The sequence below is a fragment of the Sminthopsis crassicaudata genome, chromosome 2 (assembly GCF_048593235.1).
Source record: "Sminthopsis crassicaudata isolate SCR6 chromosome 2, ASM4859323v1, whole genome shotgun sequence".
Lineage (NCBI taxonomy): Eukaryota > Metazoa > Chordata > Mammalia > Dasyuromorphia > Dasyuridae > Sminthopsis > Sminthopsis crassicaudata.
Window position 1 is genome coordinate 430,231,671 of NC_133618.1, and position 18,133 is coordinate 430,249,803.

The window sequence follows — 18,133 nt, forward strand, 5'->3', positions numbered from 1 at the left end:
CCTCACTTAGTGTATAGCGTTCCAAGCCTGGAATATGGAAGATCTGACCTCAGACATTCATTCAGCCATTCATTCATTCATTCATTTAATTTATTTATCTATTTTTTATTTAGATTTTGTTTTTGGATTAGGTAAAAGAAAAGATTCTTTGCTTCTATTGCATAACCTTACTGTGAATGGGTGCAGTCTCAGTCTGTGCAGGTCTCAATATGAGACCTGTTGAAGACCTTAGCTTAAAAAAGCCAGGGTCTCCCATTTTATCCAGGCCCATCTCTAGTAGTTCTGTTCTGCCTGGCCACTAGATCAAGAGATTCTGGAGGGGAAAATGAGGCAGGTGACCAAGCACATCCCTCCCTCACTTAAATCCAATTCACTTGCAAGCTGTACCATCACTTCCCTGATGTCATGGTCCTTTTCAAGAATTAAGGACAAACAACAACTAGCTAAATGAGCCAAGACAAGTCATTTAACTCTGCTTCCATTTCCTTATCTATAAAATGAGCTGGAGAAAGAAATGGCAAACTATTCCAGTGATCTTCCAAGAAAATCTCAAATGGAATCAAGAAGAATAGGGCAAGACTGAGCAATAATAACCATGCAAAGTAGTAACATTGATGCTAGGATTAAAAAGATAAAAAATAACACAATTCTGCTCTCAAAAAATGTATGCTCTATGTGGAGGATTTGACATTTGTGATGGGAGCCAAAGAGGATAGAAATAGATTTGCTGCATGCAAAATTTCACTTAAATGTGACATTCTGGAAGGCACCAGATAGAATGAAGTTCCTGGAAAGGGATAACTAGCCAGACAGAGGAACAGGTACAGGATAAATGTGTTCAAGACCACCTTGTCCTAAAACAGAAGGGAATATAATGACTTCTTTCTCAGCCCTGCATCTTGCATGAGCACAATATCATTTATCCAAAAGTAAGAATAACAGGTTAGGAGTGAGTAGCGGCCAGTGGGATAGAGACAGAGGCCCCATCTGGTTCTCTGATGCGGAACAAGGCTGTGGTGATTAAATGGTAGACAGTAACCAGTGTAAGAACACATAGTATGTCACAAAACTATGTGACATCATCAATTCTATGATGCTCATTCTTCTGGGCTTTCCTAGGACAGAGACAAACTTTGGTGAGGAACTTCTCTAAAAACAAAGATATGATGGGAAACAACACAAATTAATATAGATAAATGATAAGTGAGATAAATTCATTTTCATTATAGTTCTATCCCATTTATAGCTTGATAATGTTAAAAATACATTGAACAAGGAGTCAGTATATCTTGGTTCTCAACCCGGCTCTGATGCTAATAAGTTGTATGACAGTGAGTAAGTCATTTGACTTTGCTTGTCTCAGTTTATTCACCTGCAAAATGGAGACATTAGATGATTTCTAAATTGTTTTCCAGCTTTAAAATGTTTTCTAATTTAATAAACTCACTATGACTCACTTTTTTAATTACAAGGAGTGTATAAAGGCAAAGTTTTTTTTTTAAACTGTAGGTCATGGCCTCATATAGGATTGCGTAACTGAATGTGGAGATTGTAAAATTATGATTTATTAACAGTAAATATTTGATTTGTAAACTTATTTTATATACCTATATACATGGAGTTATGTAAAAGTTTCTTGGGTGAAAATGAATCATGAGTGGAAAAAGTTTAAGAAGCCCTGATATAGAGGACTAGGCTTGGACTCAGGAAGATATTAATTTCATAAGTTCAAATCTGGCTCCAAACACTAGCTGTGTGACTTTGGGCAAGTTAATTAACCCTGCTTGCCCCAGTTTCCTCAGCTGTAAAAATAGCTGAAGAAGAAAAAGGTAAATCACTCCAATATCTTTGCCAAAAAAAAAACCAAAATCACAAAGTCAGGCATTATTGAAATGATTCAACAATGACAGGAACAAAAATGATTTCATCCTCAATTGATGGCAATCACAACTCCTCTTAGTAAACTGTTCCTGTGAATTGTTATGGCTGAAAAAGCCTGTCTCTGTATTCAACTAGGTTTTTCTCAGATAACAAATACCAATCCATTACTAGGCCTATACCTGAAACTTTTAGGGACTGATAGGACCTTTCAGAGCTTTTTTTCCTCCATAATTCTTACCCTTAAGAATCTAGTAACTTTTGTTATATGAAACAGAGGGAACTTTAGTAAATGAAATTAGGGATGCCAAAGATGATTTTTTGGTTTTATTTAGGTATTTTACCTAAATGATAAAAAAAAATCAGTGTTTTTATTGAGTACTCTTGTACCTTTCTCATATAAGTCAAATAAATCATATAAGGAAACTTCATCTTTCAACTCAGAATAGTGACTGAAAAAAACTATGCTAAAATCAAACATTTACTGTTAATAAAAAGTGGAAAGTATTCAAGATGTTTTATTTGAAAAAGAGAAAGCTCAACTGGAACATGATACTATCACTCTCCTCAAATATTGGAAGGTTTTTCACAAATAATTTGTTTAACTATACCCCAGAAACAGAAAACTCAAAAACAATGACAAAGGGAAGAAAGACGGGCAATAGAGAGTCCAAAGAGGCAAATTATAGTTGAGTATAAGAAAAAATTCACTATCAGAGTTACCCTGATGGAACATAGACTAGTTAGGCGTCTTCAAGTGGAAACTAGATGGCCAGAATGTTCAGAGCGGAGTCCTGTTCAGGTAGGTATTGTATACCTGAAATCTTAGTCATCTCAGAGAGTCAGCAATTATGTGGATTCATTTTCCTTATATGTCTATCATTTCCTTATATATCTTAGATATGAGAACTTCACCAAAGACATTTGCTGCAAAGATTTATGCCAATTAACTGCTTCTCCTGCTTTTTATCTGTGCAAAGCTTTTCTATTCTAATTGATCCATTTTTATCTTTGTTCAGCTCTATCCCTTAAGTGTTCTGCCTCTAATTACAGTAATTAAATCTATATTTTTTGTCTTCTGCTCTATCTTTTTATATTATGATCTTTTGTTCCTAATTCATGTATCTATTTGGAGCTCATTGCATTATATAATGTAAGGTTTTAATACCATTATCAAAAATGGTCTGTACTTCCTGAATTGGTTCAGAGACAGATAAACAGGGACAGATAGACAGAGGGAGGATATGGAAAAAGAATAAGCATATTGCTCAGGAAATAAATCGGATGGTTCTGTGAGTCATAGATCTCTAACCTATTTGCCTTATAGTGGATCCAGCAGATCGAAGGGGCAGAGGCTGCATTACATCAGAAGATGATGGAGCTGGAAAGTGACATGGTAAGTACAAAGGTGCCTTTCATACAGCTCATTCTACAACAAAAAAGATAACCAAATGATAATGAATTGTTTCTTGGCCCTTGCTCAATTTCATCTGATCTTTGAACTTGTGTGGAACATTTTTCATTATATGTATTGGGAAGGGGGGTTTGTATATTTGCCTTAGAATCAAATACTCAATGGTCTATAACTATCCAAAGTGACATTCTTTCAGGTAACTTTTCAGCCAGGTTCATATTTCACTTTGTCACTTATAAGCTTTAACTTCTTTAAGACAATTTTCTCATTTGTAAATTCAGAGGTTTTAATTAGAACATTGATTCTCAGTGTGACCCAAAAACCCCAGGGGTCTCCAAAACATTTTAAGGGGGCTCACAAAGTCAAAACTACTTTATAACAATATTAAGACATTTTAATTTCTAATATGGTAAATACCCATAGGTATAGCCCACATAAACAAAAAATATTTTGGAGGGTCCTCAATCATTTTTAAAAATATTATGGGATTTTGACACTAATAACTTTAAAAACCACTAGACTAAACATCGCTAAAGCTCCTTCTATTTTTTAACATTCTGTGCTCTAAATTCCCTTCCAGTTCTGATGTTCCATGTTTCTATTATTCTAAGTCTCCTCTCATTGATCCTCACAATCCCTTTATGACAACTCTTAGCTATTATAGACAACATGTTCATAGCCTTAGGTAAGAGTTTAAGATGACCTCCTAGTTATGGATTTAGAAAAGGAACTTGTATTGATCATTTACATAATACTTTGGGACATTCTGTGCATTTTGGGGGTGTGCTGGGTTCTCTATTGCTATGTTTGGAAATATTCCCCATCTTTCCAATGACTCTATATGGAACTTATGTTTGCCAACTTATCGAAATGGACTTTCATTATAGGAACAATTCTGCAAGATCAAAGGTTACCTGGAAGAAGAGCTAGACTATAGGAAGCAAGCACTTGACCAAGCTTATATGGTGAGTCTAAATCACCTAGACAAATGTCATGGATTTCTACTTACATAAAATAGAGTAGAAATTCAATTCCTTTGCTATAGCATGTAGATGAGCATATCTATTCTACCTAAGAGTGAATCCCAATCCTACTTTTACAATACCAGTATTGGTCTAGGAAGATAACTTGATCTAGAGAGAAAACATCTGAGTTCAAATCTTGGCTTTGTAATTTTTATTATTTATTATTATATAATATTTATTTATATTTATCTATTATAATAATATTTATTTAATAATTATTATTAAATTTTATAATAATTATTATAATCATTAATCTGTATGACATACAACCTTGAGCAAATTCCTTAAACCAAGGGTATCAAACATGAGTCCAGTATATGACCCCAGTGGAGAAGAATAAAAACAAAATGTCATTGAGAAATACTTAAATTAAAATACAATAAAACAGGGATAATGTTAATATGTAGTTTTCTAAGTCAATACATGGCCCACAAGGATACTTATGTATGTTTTAGAGATCCTCATTTCAATTTGAGTTTGACATTACCTGCCTTAAAATCATTGTAACTTGGTCCAATATGATTAGATGACTTTTAAAGTGCTTTGCAAATCTAAATCCCTTTTTCTAAAATTATGCTTTATGGTATTATAAAGCTCTCAGAATGCTATTTTTCAAATCAAAATTATAATCTGACTTCCTTTAAAAATATTTCATGCACTGCTTTTAACATAGAATTATGGGACAGGACTGAAGGAAACAGTTTAATAAGGTGAAAAGATATTTCTGTAGAAACTGTGATAACAGTAGAAAAAGTGGGAAACATGAGAAAATACCCTTACCTCTGATACTTCTTTCCTCCATAACTATGGCCATGGCATCTACCTTCCTCAGCCTTACACTGATCATCTCTAATGATCATGGGGGAACTAGATGGCCTCTAAAGTCCCTTACAGTGCTAAAGGCTGTGATCCTATGGCCTGGGTTCAAATCACAGCTTTGCCAATTACTATGTGAGTTTAGGAAGTTATTCCACTTTTCTGGATATATCTTCTCATTTGTGAAATAGGGGTTGAGATTTGTGATGCAGTGTGATGCAGTGGGACAAATAATGAAATCAAATGATAGCTTTTCAAGACTCTCAAGAGCTTGGGATTCTATTAGAAAATAATTATGAATAGATGCCAGTGTCAGAGAATAGAACATTTTCCCAATATTAATAATCATAATTTAAAATGGAGAAAATTTTCTTACTCTTCCTCCCTTCCTCAAATTGATACTTAATTCCAAATGTTAAGTTCTGCATTTTTTCTTTGTACTTTGCTGTATGATAGAGATAAAAAAACAAAATTAAAGAGTCCTTTCCCTTTTGGACCTTATATTCTACTGGGGAAGAAAATATATATTACATGTAAATATGTGCAAAATACATACAGGTTACTTTTTGTGGGGAAGGTACTAGGATAAGGTAGGTTCTCCAGTAGGACAAATGAGATTTAAGCTGAGCTTTGAATTTAACTTGGGTATTCTAAGAAAAGAAGAAAAGGAAAATGCTATAGTTCAAAAACTTTCAATCACAAGTGATCAATCTTCTGGTGATGAGTTCCTCTCATATTTAGATTAGTGTTCTGAAAAAGATAATGCATAGTCAATTGCTAGGTCTTTACACAGCGGTAGGAACAACCAGAGTTTGTATTAACTAGCACTGCTTTTGAAAGTTCCAAGTAACCCCCCCTCAATGTCTCCATGGTTCACTGATGAACTTTATGAAGTTCAATACTTGTGAAAGGAACAGCTTTGGAACAGCAGATAAAGTGCTGGGCTTAGAGTCAGGAAGACCTGAGTTCAATCCAACGTCAGATGCTTATTATCTGGGTAATCCTGGACAAGTCACTTAACCTTATTTGCCTTAATTTCCTCACCTGTAAAATGAACTGGAGAAGGAAATGACAAATCACTCCATGAAGAGTAAAACATGATTGAAATGATTGAACAACAACAATATGTGTAAGATATTAATATATTAACATGCACTGCTAATATGTTTAGATATATATAACATGAATAAAGTATAAATGATGAATAATGATTTGCTTGTATGAGAGGCAGGCTCTCATTGAATGGCATATGGCTGAAGAAAATATTAAGGGAAGATCATGAGACAGAATTGATTTTTTAAAAGTAGGTAATTTTTCCTTTTCCTCCCTATATCTGCTCTTTCTATCCCCAAGTTAAAAGGAGAACTCCTGAAATTTTTTGTATTCCTTGGTCATTCCCAAGGACAATTGCGTATATTTAGTGAAGTCATATACATCAAGAATAAAGCTTAGATTCCTTGGATTTGGGGCAACGGGGATTTCAAAAAACAAGTCAAAACTCTTCATTTTACAGACAAGGAAATTGGGGCTCAGAAAAGCTCAGTGGACCCCCCCACACACCAAACAGCTAATATATAACAGAGCTGGGATTCATGCCCAAGTCCTGTGCCCCAAACATAGCACTCTCTTTGGGATACCATATTATGTTACCCTCACTATACAGGTTCAGATCTGCTGGTCAGTCAGTAAATAAACAAGTATTAAGTGCCTACTTTGTGTCACACACTGAATATATGAATACAAAGAAAGTACAAAATTATATTTTAATTTAAGGTCAAAGCCAAGACCTACAGGAGCTCCTCACCTGTCCCCCTTTCTCCTTCTGAGGCCTAGGAATGCTTCGTTCCTCCTCCCAGGGTTGAATTTCACAGATATCAAGTTCACATCAGTTGTTTCAGAGCTAGACATCAGAGACTCCAGAATATGCTCTTTAAAGGCCTCGAAATTTAACAATCTTTTTTCCTTGTGTTACCAGAGAATCCAGGAGTTGGAAGCCACTTTATATAATGCTTTGCAGCAAGAAACTGTGATCAAATTTGGTGAATTATTAAGTGAGAAGCAACAAGAAGAATTAAGAACAGCAGTAGAAAAATTAAGGAGGCAGATGCTGAGAAAGAGCAGAGAATATGACTGTCAGATTCTTCAGGAGAGAATGGAACTGCTACAACAAGCCCACCAGGTAAGGGAGACAAAGGCAAAAGAAGCTTTAATCCATCTCTTAAACAGTTGTATTTCAAACATTTGAAGAATATGAAGAAAGTGATTATACCAACTCCAACAATCTTTTCTCCTCTCCCTAAACATTTCATTTCTTTCAGCGATGGTTGATGTGGTGGTTAGAGAGCTATCTTCAAAGCCAGGAAAATCTTGATTCAAATCCTGTCCTAATAATGTAATAACTCTATAATCTTAGACAAAGCTCTTAGTACTCTAGGCAATGGAACCTCTAAGTTGCAGAGAAGATGCTAAATTATTTTAGTAGGAGTGCTCATCTAGAAGTTTCCTGTACTGATGAAATCACAAGTCTGTTTCCTAGCCCCGATAATAAAAAGGTTGGTGAAGGACTAAACCCTATATGGGAATCAGAGCAGGCTATAGGGGGAGGGGGAAAGGAAGGAAAAATGCCTAGAGAAGGGTAGGTAAAAGAATTGTCCTTTTGTTATCTGAAGAGCTATCAAGTGGAAGATAGATTAGATTTCATTTTGTTTGATCTCTGAACTAGGAGCTATGAGTAGAAGTTATGGAGAGGAAAATTTCAGCATCATATAAGGAAAACTTTTCAACTCTTAGAGGTCTCATCAGATGGACCTTAGCAAGTTTTCTGTCACTGGCAATCTTCAAGAGGAATCTAGGTGACCAACTTGACTTGCCATTTAGCTAGATGACTAAACCAATGACTTTTGTATGTTTCCAACTGTCACATAGAAAATTCCTGTTCGGATAATGTTTCAACTAGATTATCTTTGACTCCACTAATTCAGAGATGATGTGGTTCAATGAGACTAAACATTCTAAACTGCTCTTCATTTAAACATTTTCTTTGCCAGTTAAGCTCCAAATACAGTGAACAATTATAAAATTACCTTTAAAATTCACTGTCTTCTTTTTCCAACCATACTAAGTTTGGAGATCTCCACAGGGCAGGGGGGGGAGTGTGCTCTTTCTCCTCCTATAAAGTTCATCCAACCATAAACCCAATTTGAATCTCTAAGAATTCTCTGGGATCAGATAAAAGGGGAAACAGAGATAGACACAGAAAGACAGAAAATCAGACTAGAACTTTCTCTTATCTATGGCCAGGAAGAGAAATATGAGATATCTGTGAAACAAGATAGGAAATTGAATCAATAAATACTTCAAAGTTAAATTTTCTGGCATGGGTACTTCTTCCCTTCATATTTCACAGACTCTACATTTAATGGACAGTCTTTAAGAATTGTTATTGCTATAGAATGTATCACCCAATGACTAATCTGCCAACGATCTTCAGTTCAAATATCTAAACTGGAACTAGTTCAGTCATGTATACATGGTTCATCACTGGATCTATCCAACTGGGTAAAATATGCTAGAATTGCATTCATTTGGTATGACTTTGGAGAACCCAGGGTCAATTCCATGTCATAGTGAGATACAGGAATGTTACTTTAATGAGGAAGACCAAGGAAAAAACAACTTTAAATTTCATGAATTCCCAAGAAAAATATGTTATTAACAAAGTATTAATCATTATAATCATTCACTCTCCTGGGATTATGGGTAATGACAATTTAGTGGACACTAGGCAGATGCTAAGACTAGGAGGATACTTGATTATCATCTGTCAGGAGGTCAGGAATCCAGGTATTTAAAGGCTAGATTATCCATTAATATTAAATAATCACAGAAAGGTGAATCATTAATAGGGAGGTTGGCTTGACCCTCATAGGGTAGTGACTATTCCTTAGATATATAAGGATGATCTTTCATGAATTAGGATTTATAAAATCTTTTTGTTTTGTATAGCTCTCACACACTTTACAGATGTATTTTTCCTAAATAGAAGATAAAATTATATGGGATATTATATACTTTGTCAGATGAGAGCTTGCCTGTCTGTATGTATATACCACGTTGCTACTAGACTTGAAGCTTGAGGGCAGAGATTTCATGAGGCAAAGATTTCCTTTCCCCCAGTGACTAACAGAATGCTCTGCCCATAGTGAAATATAGATGGATAGATAGATAAATGTGTATGTGTATGAAATGTATATGTTTATATACATATACATTCTCACACATAGTCTTTCCTACCTTCCCCACGCAACTCAAACTGTTATTTAGTTCTAGTCTAGGTCACTTCTCCTTAGACTGTTGTTTAATCCTCCTAACTAGTTTTAATGCTCCTGATCTCTCCCCTTTGCAGTCCATCCTTCATGCAGTCACCAAAAAACCTTCCTAAAGCATAGATCTAACAATGCTATGCTCCTACTCAAAGACTTTCAGGGGTTCCCCGTTGATTCTAGAATTAAATATAATCTCCTGTGGAAACTGGAAATGGTACAATCCCACCTTGCAAGGTTGTTGCATGAAAAGTATTTTGTAAACATTATAATGCCATTATGACATTAGCAATAGACACTTTCTTAGAGAGACTGAAAGGGAGAAGTAGTAGGAGAGAATGCTTCAATTTCATCTCACCCTTGATATTGCAGGATTTTTTCACATCCCCTTGGATCAGGGGATGAAGAATTTACTGGCTAGAATGGACTTCTCAAATGGATAGCATTTTAACTACTCAGAATCAAGGAGGAAGCCTTTCCTACTTAGTAAAAAAAATACAAATTACACATATGGATATATAGGTAGTTGTATGGGTAGTTGTATGTGTATAAATGTGGATATGTGTATAGATACACACATAATAATATACATATATGTACATGTAAGTATGTAATGTAACAACAGGAGCTCTTAACTGTTTTTGTGTCATGGCCCCCTTTGGCAGTTTGTGAAAGTCTATGGATCCCTTCTGAGAATAAGATTCTTAAATACGTAGGATTACCAAGAAAGTCAATTCTATTGAAATAGTTAACAAAATGTTTTTAAAGATAAATTCATAATTTCAAGGCAAAGAATTCTTGTTAGAGCAGATGATTTTATTACTCAGGAACACCACAGATATTAAAAACTAAGATTATCCATTCACACAGCTTCACTTATTACCTGTAGGCTTACTCCGAATATATTTCCAATCCTAGGATTACAAGGCTTTGACTTTAGTGCTTAGTGTAGAAAATCACAAAATGGCAAGGAAGAAAGGACTTGTCTGTAATCTCCAAGGATCTTGGGGCTAGAAGGGATGCGGTATGTCCCATATATAACCAAGAATTCCTTGTACATTTGAGAGGCACTGTGACATAAGGGGGAGAATGCTGAACTTGGTGGATAAGGACCTGCTTTCAAATACTTTCTGATGTGTGAGTGCCTATGAAGTCATTTAATTTCCCTCAGACTCATATTCCAAATGGGTAAAAAAATGAAAGGGCTAGACTTGATGTCTTCCTAGGTCCCTTCTAGCTCAGAATTTTATAATCTTATTATCTCATCTATGTGTGAATGGAGAATTCATTATGTATATGAGGCAACTCAGTCCAATTGTTGATAATTAATAATTACAATAATTTTTTCCCATTAAGTAAGTGCCTTCCAGGTAGAGAAACCATAACTGTTAGTAATTGCTACTTGTTAGTAGTGTGGTTTTATAATAACTTTATGACTAACTGGACATGCCCAATAGCAGGTATCAGCTGGTAAACACACTGGAGTACAAGCCAGAAAAAGGATTGTTTGAAAGAACTGTGAATGTTTCACTGGGAAAAAAAGATGAAGTGGAGGAGGAGGGGGAGGAACATGATTATTGTTCTCAATTATTTTAAGTGTGGTTCTATAGAAAATGGACTATGTTTGTTTTGCTGAGCTGAGAAGACAGAATCAGGAATAATAGGTAAGGATTGTAGAGACAGATGGATTTGCACTGAATGTAAAGAAGAGCTCCCTGATCATTGAAGTTGTCCAAAAGGGCTATGCTATGCCTCCAGAGGTCATGAGCTATCCCATCACTTCAAGTGTTCAAGCAGAGGATAGATAATCTCTTCAAGAACATTGTGAAAATGTCCCAAGATTCAGCTCCAGATTGGATTACATGTTCTTTGAACCACTTTCCCACTCCATGATTCTAGGTGTGAAGGAGTTGCACTGTTTTAATAAGTGGGTTGTTAAATCCTTCATTGGAGCTAAGATTGTTGTCTTTGATTTCAGAGAATCCGAGACTTAGAAGACAAAACTGATATCCAGAAAAGACAAATAAAGGATTTAGAAGAAAAGGTATGTGTTGACTTCTGTAGCAGCTCTAGTCCTGATTTATATTACATTCCCCATCCCATCTTGTTTCTCATTTCTCATGACTTTGGAGGTCATTCTGTGGCCTTTGAATAATCGTTTTTTGGGGTTTGTTGTTAATCTTGATTTTTTCGTGTCCACTCATACTTTTCATCATCTGTTTCCTTACTTAATTCTTCTCTTTTTCTATGTTTTCCCACTCTTTAAAATCCATTAAATTTTTAATTTTTTTATGTATGTATGTATATGCATGTATTTTGCTTTTCAGAATCCCATGATTTTGGCCTCTATTTTTGGTCAGTTCCTCCCTTTCTCCTATCCCACTCCTGTTGCTTATAATAAAAACATTCTTTCCCCCCTTGAATCCATGAGTTAGATGATTCAAGAAGCAAGTTTATTATTTCACATTAAGACAGAGACTCAATTAATGCAATGAGCTCAGAGCTAGTGAACTGTGTGCTTTCCTAGTGGCCTGAAAGAATGGCTCCATTTGTTAAGAACCAAACAGCCCACAGAAATACTTTGACACCAGGGACTTTAGCTCATCCAAAATTGATACTGCATTTGTGTGGTGTAGGGCAAGAATGGGGGAAACAAGATTATGAAAAGGTGAGGTTGTTCACTAGATTGGAAACATGTGCTGACTAAAGTTTAAGAGATTAATGTTTTAATACTGGCTTTTCCACTGACCAATGGACCTCAGGCAAGCCTTGATTCCCCAGTTTCTCAAAGTCTTCTTATCTACAAAATGGGAATAAAAATAAGATCTTCCTTCTGACTATAATTCAATGAGCAAAAGTATATGAAAATGCATTGAAAAGTAAAAGTCACTACACAAATCATATAAAAGTAAAAATATATGGTATCCCCCTATAAAATGCAAAGTCTTTCAATACAGGGATTGCTTTGTTTTTTACTTTCTATCCTTAATTCCAAGTCCAGTCCCTGGAACAGAGAAGATATTAATAATTTTATATTGATTGTATGATTGACCCAAATATTTACTTCCCATATGAACTGGGAAGTCTTTTAGCCCCATTTGCCCTAATTTCTAATGAGAATAATACCTGTATTCCCTGTTTTACAAAAGGAGAAAGCATTTTGTCAGCTTCAAAGTGCTATAGAAATGTGAATTATTATGATTACACTTAATAATAGTAAAGATTGTTAGTACAGCAAACTCAGAAACACATATTTCTAAGTATGTCATTTGTATAAAATATTTAGCTTGATTTGCCAACATTTTCCAGAATGTTCAAAATTCAACTCTGCAAAATTATATGGTGCCATGGTATTGGCAATTCACACAAGATTTCTCTTTTTTTGCATGTGAAAGGCAGATCCTGCTGAAGATTTTTATAAAATAGAGTGAAAGGTGGAAAGATTCCCATTCTCTTCCCTTTGCATGATTGGAGCAGGGCCATATCACATCTTTTCTGCCTGCACATGTTCAAACTTTAAATATCTGGAAGCCCACAGCTGAATAATTTTCTTTCACCTCATCATATTCCTTTGCTCCACAAGAGTCTATCTCTCTCTACTCAAAAAGCAACATATTAAATGGGTTTTCCCATAACCATAAAATAGCTACCTAAGAAAATCATGAAGAAAGGAGCCCCAACAAAAGAGCTGACTGGTCTATTGCATAGCACCTTTTACCCACAGAGCCCATGCTTCTTCTTAGCTAAAATGCAATAGTAATAGCACTGTAAGCAGGAAATAATTGCAAAATATGATGGATAGTATACTTGGTTACCCTGGGGGCTTGTGACACATTTTGTGGGTCTTGTTGAAAGGGGTTCATAGAACCAAAAAGTTGGGAATCACTGCCCTACTATGTTGAACTCCTTCAGATTAGAAGAAAAAGTCACTGAGTAAAAACAGGGTGATTGGGTAAGTATATAGGAAACAGTATTAATATGGGTACCAACAATTGTTTCTTAGTTCTGCCTCTTTCTTTTTCTCCCTAGCTCCACATCAAGCCATTTTATTTAAAAATAAAATGACACAGTATAGCTTTTTTAAGAAGGTCAGATAAATAAAAATATATTTCTGATCCTTGACAAGGAACATTGACATGACCACTGTGAACCTCAGACAACTTAATTCATCTCTAAAGGCCAATTTCCCTAACTAGGCCTTCTACCATAACTAATCAGCTGATTTTGCTTTTAACTCAATTGATTGAATACAGAATCATAGGTTCATTGATCTCAAGTTCAAAGGGGCCTGAAAATCCATCTAGTTGATCTACTTCATTCTGTACATGGAAACTGAGGTCCATAAAGATTAAGTGATTATTTGCCAAGGTAAACTTACATTTTTTTAAGCACTTGCTATGTTGCAGGAAGTATACCAAGTGTTCAAGATAAAAATACAAAAGCAAAAAAACAGTCCCAGCCTCTAAGGAGCTCTTCAGTCCAGCCAGAGAAAATGGGATAGATGGGGAGTGGGGGGAGAGAGGGAAGGAGGAAAAGAGAGAAAGAGAGAGGGGGTAGAGAAGGGAAGGAAGAAGAGGGAGAGGGGAGAGGAAAAGAGAAAGGAAGAGGGAAAGAGGAGAAGGAGAGAGAGAGGAGAGAGAGAGAGAGAGAGAGAGAGAGAGAGAGAGAGAGAGAGAGAGAGAGAGAGAGAAGGAGAGAGATCTACAATGAATAGGATTAGATGAGATAATTTTGACATAATTTCTAAGAATCCAGTTCTTGGTCTTACTCTAAAAATAAGAAATAAATGACCCACCTCCTGATATTGAAAGGAACTATGCAGAATGAGCCATATACTTTTAAGAACAGTGGATACTTGGCTTATTTGGCCTATGTATCCATGCTTGCTACAGGTGTTTTTCCCCCCCAGTAATTATAGTAGAGAATAGTAGAGGTATGGAAAAGTTTCCCATACAATAAACAAAAAGAGAGGGAGAGGGAGTGGGAGAGAGACAGACAGAGAGAGAGAGACATACACAGAGAGAAGGAATCACAGATAAATAGGGCAGCTTTGAAATACAGGATGAATGTATTATATACTTTTCTTTTTGACACTGGCTTTTCCTATTTCTCCCAGGCTATATGTGCCATTGATCCTTCTGCTAACAGGCATGGGAGCTTTGACCTACTTGTTTCTAACTTGGGTCAGTTTGTTCCTTTCTTAAGGTAGCCTGGTGTCTCCCTGTTCCCAGGGGATTTACCATACTGGTGCCAGACTTAGTGCAGATACTCTTTAGGTTTAACCCACTATAGCTCAGAACTTCCATGCACAAGTAATCTATCTGCCTTTATCATCCCTAAAGAAGAAAATAAAGGGGAGTGCCACCATGCTCTACATAGCATATACTTTAAAAGAAAAGCAAGCTCTACATAAAAGAGATTCAATTTCACATGATTTTCTGTTCTACAAATTATATAGAAATATTAAACTTATAATTATATAGAAATGTTCATCTTGATGTACAATTTATAATTTAGAAAGAAAAATTGAAATTTTAATTTAAAGAAAAGTTTAAAAAAGAAAATAGAAATAAACACCAATCAATGACAAAGTGAAAAGAGAACTGGCCTGGGAAATTAGGAAAATCTGGGTTTTGCTATTTGTTATACTCCTGGCTTTGCTATTTATTGAGCCCAGTGACTTTCTACAAATTATTTTCTCTCTGGGCTTCTCAGTTTTCTAACCTGTCAAATGAACATGATGTTTAATAAGTTCAAATGATTTGTGAAGTTCTGACACTTCTGATATTCTGTGTTCTATTTGAATAAACATCAGACTTTCAACCTTCAAAATTCCATGTTGTTCATATCCCTGCTTGAGATAGCAGAGAAAAGTACAGTTGTACTCTCAGGTTGAAAGGTAAGATATCTCCTTAAGCAAAGGTGCGGATTGCATAGTAAATGAGTTTTGACAGATTTAGCACTTTGTGAAAGGTGACAAAAAGTAAGATTTACATAATCTTCTTCTTTTTCTTCTACAGTTTCTGTTCCTATTCTTGTTCTTCTCTCTTGCCTTTATTCTTTGGCCTTGATGTCAAGGTGCCTCTTTAAGGTAAGATGTTATTTAGTTCTCAAAATATGGTTCTAAGGGGATATTGGTTAAGAACTTTACCTCTATTTGAATGCTATGAAGTTGGCACTCAATTTCACTTATTAATCAACAAGAAGATGATGATAAAAAATGGTTGCCAACATACAGTGGTTCCAATTAAGTGATTCATGAGCCCCTTGAGGCTTCACATTAAAATATCTTTAATGGCACTTAACCCAGGAAATACAATTTGCAAATTACAAAATATTATGGATAGTATACTTGGTTACCCTGAGGGCTTGTTACACATTTTGTATGTTTTGTTGAAAGAGGTTCACAAAACAAAAAGTTGGGAACCACTGCCCTTCTCCCTCAGATTGGAAGAAAAAACCACTGAGTAATGTCCAAAAAACAAGGTAATTGACCTTTTAAAAGGTCAGATAGATTAAAAAAAAAAAAGTTATTTTTGCTCCTTGACAAGGAGTCACAACCATTATGAACCTCAGACAACCTTAATTGATGTCTAATGGCCAATTTCCCTATTCAGGCCTCCTAAATAACTAACTAGCTGGTTTTGCTTTTCAGATAAGAAGATCTGATAGGATCTCTATTTCCTTCAAATTCCAGTATTTTGGGAATAGATCTTATAACTGTTTTCTTATTCTTTTGCCCTTGCTACCATTTTCCAAATTAGGAATATAGAGAAATAGAACTGGGGCATAATTTCACATTAACATCTCTTCTGAGAATAATTAGTCACATCAATACACTGTCATCTTGATGAGGGCAAAGTAGTAATCTCTAGTTTGGAATAAACATGTGACAAATTCATAATGGCCATTCTTTGCCAAAAAGGACATTTAATTAGAAGAGTTTACAGACAAAATAAAGAGGTAAAATAGGAACCAGGAGTGATAAAAAATAGATTTGGTAAAGTAATAGGATTACCAAGGAAAGGAATTTGGAAAAATTCATTTAAAAAATATGCTATAAGGCTTGAATATGCCATTGGCTGGCATGGAGGAGTTTGCAGATTAACCAGAATTAGCTATAGTAAGGAGAAAGACACCATTAAAGGTAAGACACTAGGAGGGAGGGAGAGAGAGAGTATTTCATAGCCAGTTTATTCCTTTTCAGGACTTAGCAAAGAACTTCATCATGAACAAATCTTTTTATAGGGTAAATATAACTTTGGGGATTTCTCAAGGGAGGAGGGGAAGTACCAGGAAAAAATTTGGTACCTCTGAGGGTTGGATCAAGGAGATGCTGGTTGAAATGCACTTGACACACAAGGTCCCAGATTTGTCCAATATGCTAATCAATATCTCAATGATTAAAGATGCCCAGAGGTTGGAAGAATGGACAATGGAGGCTGATAAAGAGTTCCATTCTTATATCACTCTATATAAAAAGATAGTATTGATAAGATTTAGATTTAGGGAAACAAAATGAGATCAGGGTTTCTGGTGGTCAAGGAGTTAAATGATAAGATCTAATGGCAGGCTTAGGGTTCAGGGAACCAAATGGAGAGGTCTGGTTCCCCTGCAACTCCTTGGGATTTGGCACAAGAGTAGGGAGTTTTGGGGACTCCTTTCTGGCAGCTCAGAGATTCTCTATAAAGAAATTTACAGATCTGAAAACCTAGATTGATAAAAGAGGTTTATTATGGGGATTGGGAAGTAAGGTTAGAAATCCTGACAGAGAGGCATGAAGTCTGGTTAGAGAAAAAGGTGAGAGGGTAAAAAGAGGGTGACACTGGAAAGAATATTCCACTGGACAGAGGCCCTTAGCATACTAAGCATGGAATATCTGGCATGTTTGGAACCTCTGCAAAGAGAGGGTTTTAGTTTGGCTCTTTTATATTGAATGTCTTAGTAGGGGCTGGGACAGCAAGCAGGTCAGAACCAGTGGGGGCTGGGCAGCCCAAGCAAGTTAGAATGGGAGCTGGGACAAGCCTGTATCTCCTATTGGAATTCAAAGGGATGCTTTTTGACCAGGATTTGTAATTGAGTCAAAGGCTCTGGCATCCTGGAAAGACAACTTGTCTGGGGAGGATATGTCTCAGCCAGGAGGGTCTGAGAATCTGAAAGGAATCACAGATCAATAGGAAATATAGTTTCTTAAAGGGACCACAACCCACTTCAGTATGTGACTTGGTTATACCTGGAAGTAGTCAGATAGGCTTCTTCCTGATATGGGATGTGAATAAGCTCAAAATGCACATCAGTCTTCTATGATTGATTATCTTGGATAAAGAAAATGAGTCACTGCAATTTTAGTAAGAGTTTAACATCCCATGTTTATCAATAAATTCTTCAATACTTCAAAAATTACTGACATAAAAACTGGTTAATAGGTATTGCTGCCAATTATATTTATTAACATGGAGACATTTTAATAATCAGTTTATTAGCTTAGCAAACATCCATGATATTGATGTGTTCAAGAGCCATGATGATGAGGTGCAAGAATTTGAGGGTAAGAGATCCTCTAACAGCAATGGAATCCCCTTGGCTAACTGCAGCAGGCTTCGATGAATATAAGCACAAGGTTTATGGCAAGAATGGGATTTATTTACACCAAGAAGACAGCTTGCTTGGAAGACAGC

General features: G+C 35.7%; 1 protein-coding gene across 7 annotated transcripts in view; it reads left to right on the forward strand.

Moving 5' to 3' along the window:
• Positions 1 to 18,133, forward strand: part of JAKMIP2 (janus kinase and microtubule interacting protein 2) — a 237,338-nt gene that overhangs the window by 197,523 nt on the left and 21,682 nt on the right. For all 7 annotated transcript variants that reach the window (XM_074292119.1, XM_074292118.1, XM_074292117.1 and 4 more), the window contains 5 exons: positions 3,206 to 3,274; positions 4,180 to 4,257; positions 7,109 to 7,312; positions 11,434 to 11,499; positions 15,476 to 15,546. In XM_074292119.1, coding sequence (XP_074148220.1) covers positions 3,206 to 3,274; positions 4,180 to 4,257; positions 7,109 to 7,312; positions 11,434 to 11,499; positions 15,476 to 15,526 — 468 coding nt within the window. In that variant the 3' untranslated portion in view covers positions 15,527 to 15,546. The remainder of the gene's footprint in view (positions 1 to 3,205; positions 3,275 to 4,179; positions 4,258 to 7,108; positions 7,313 to 11,433; positions 11,500 to 15,475; positions 15,547 to 18,133) is intronic.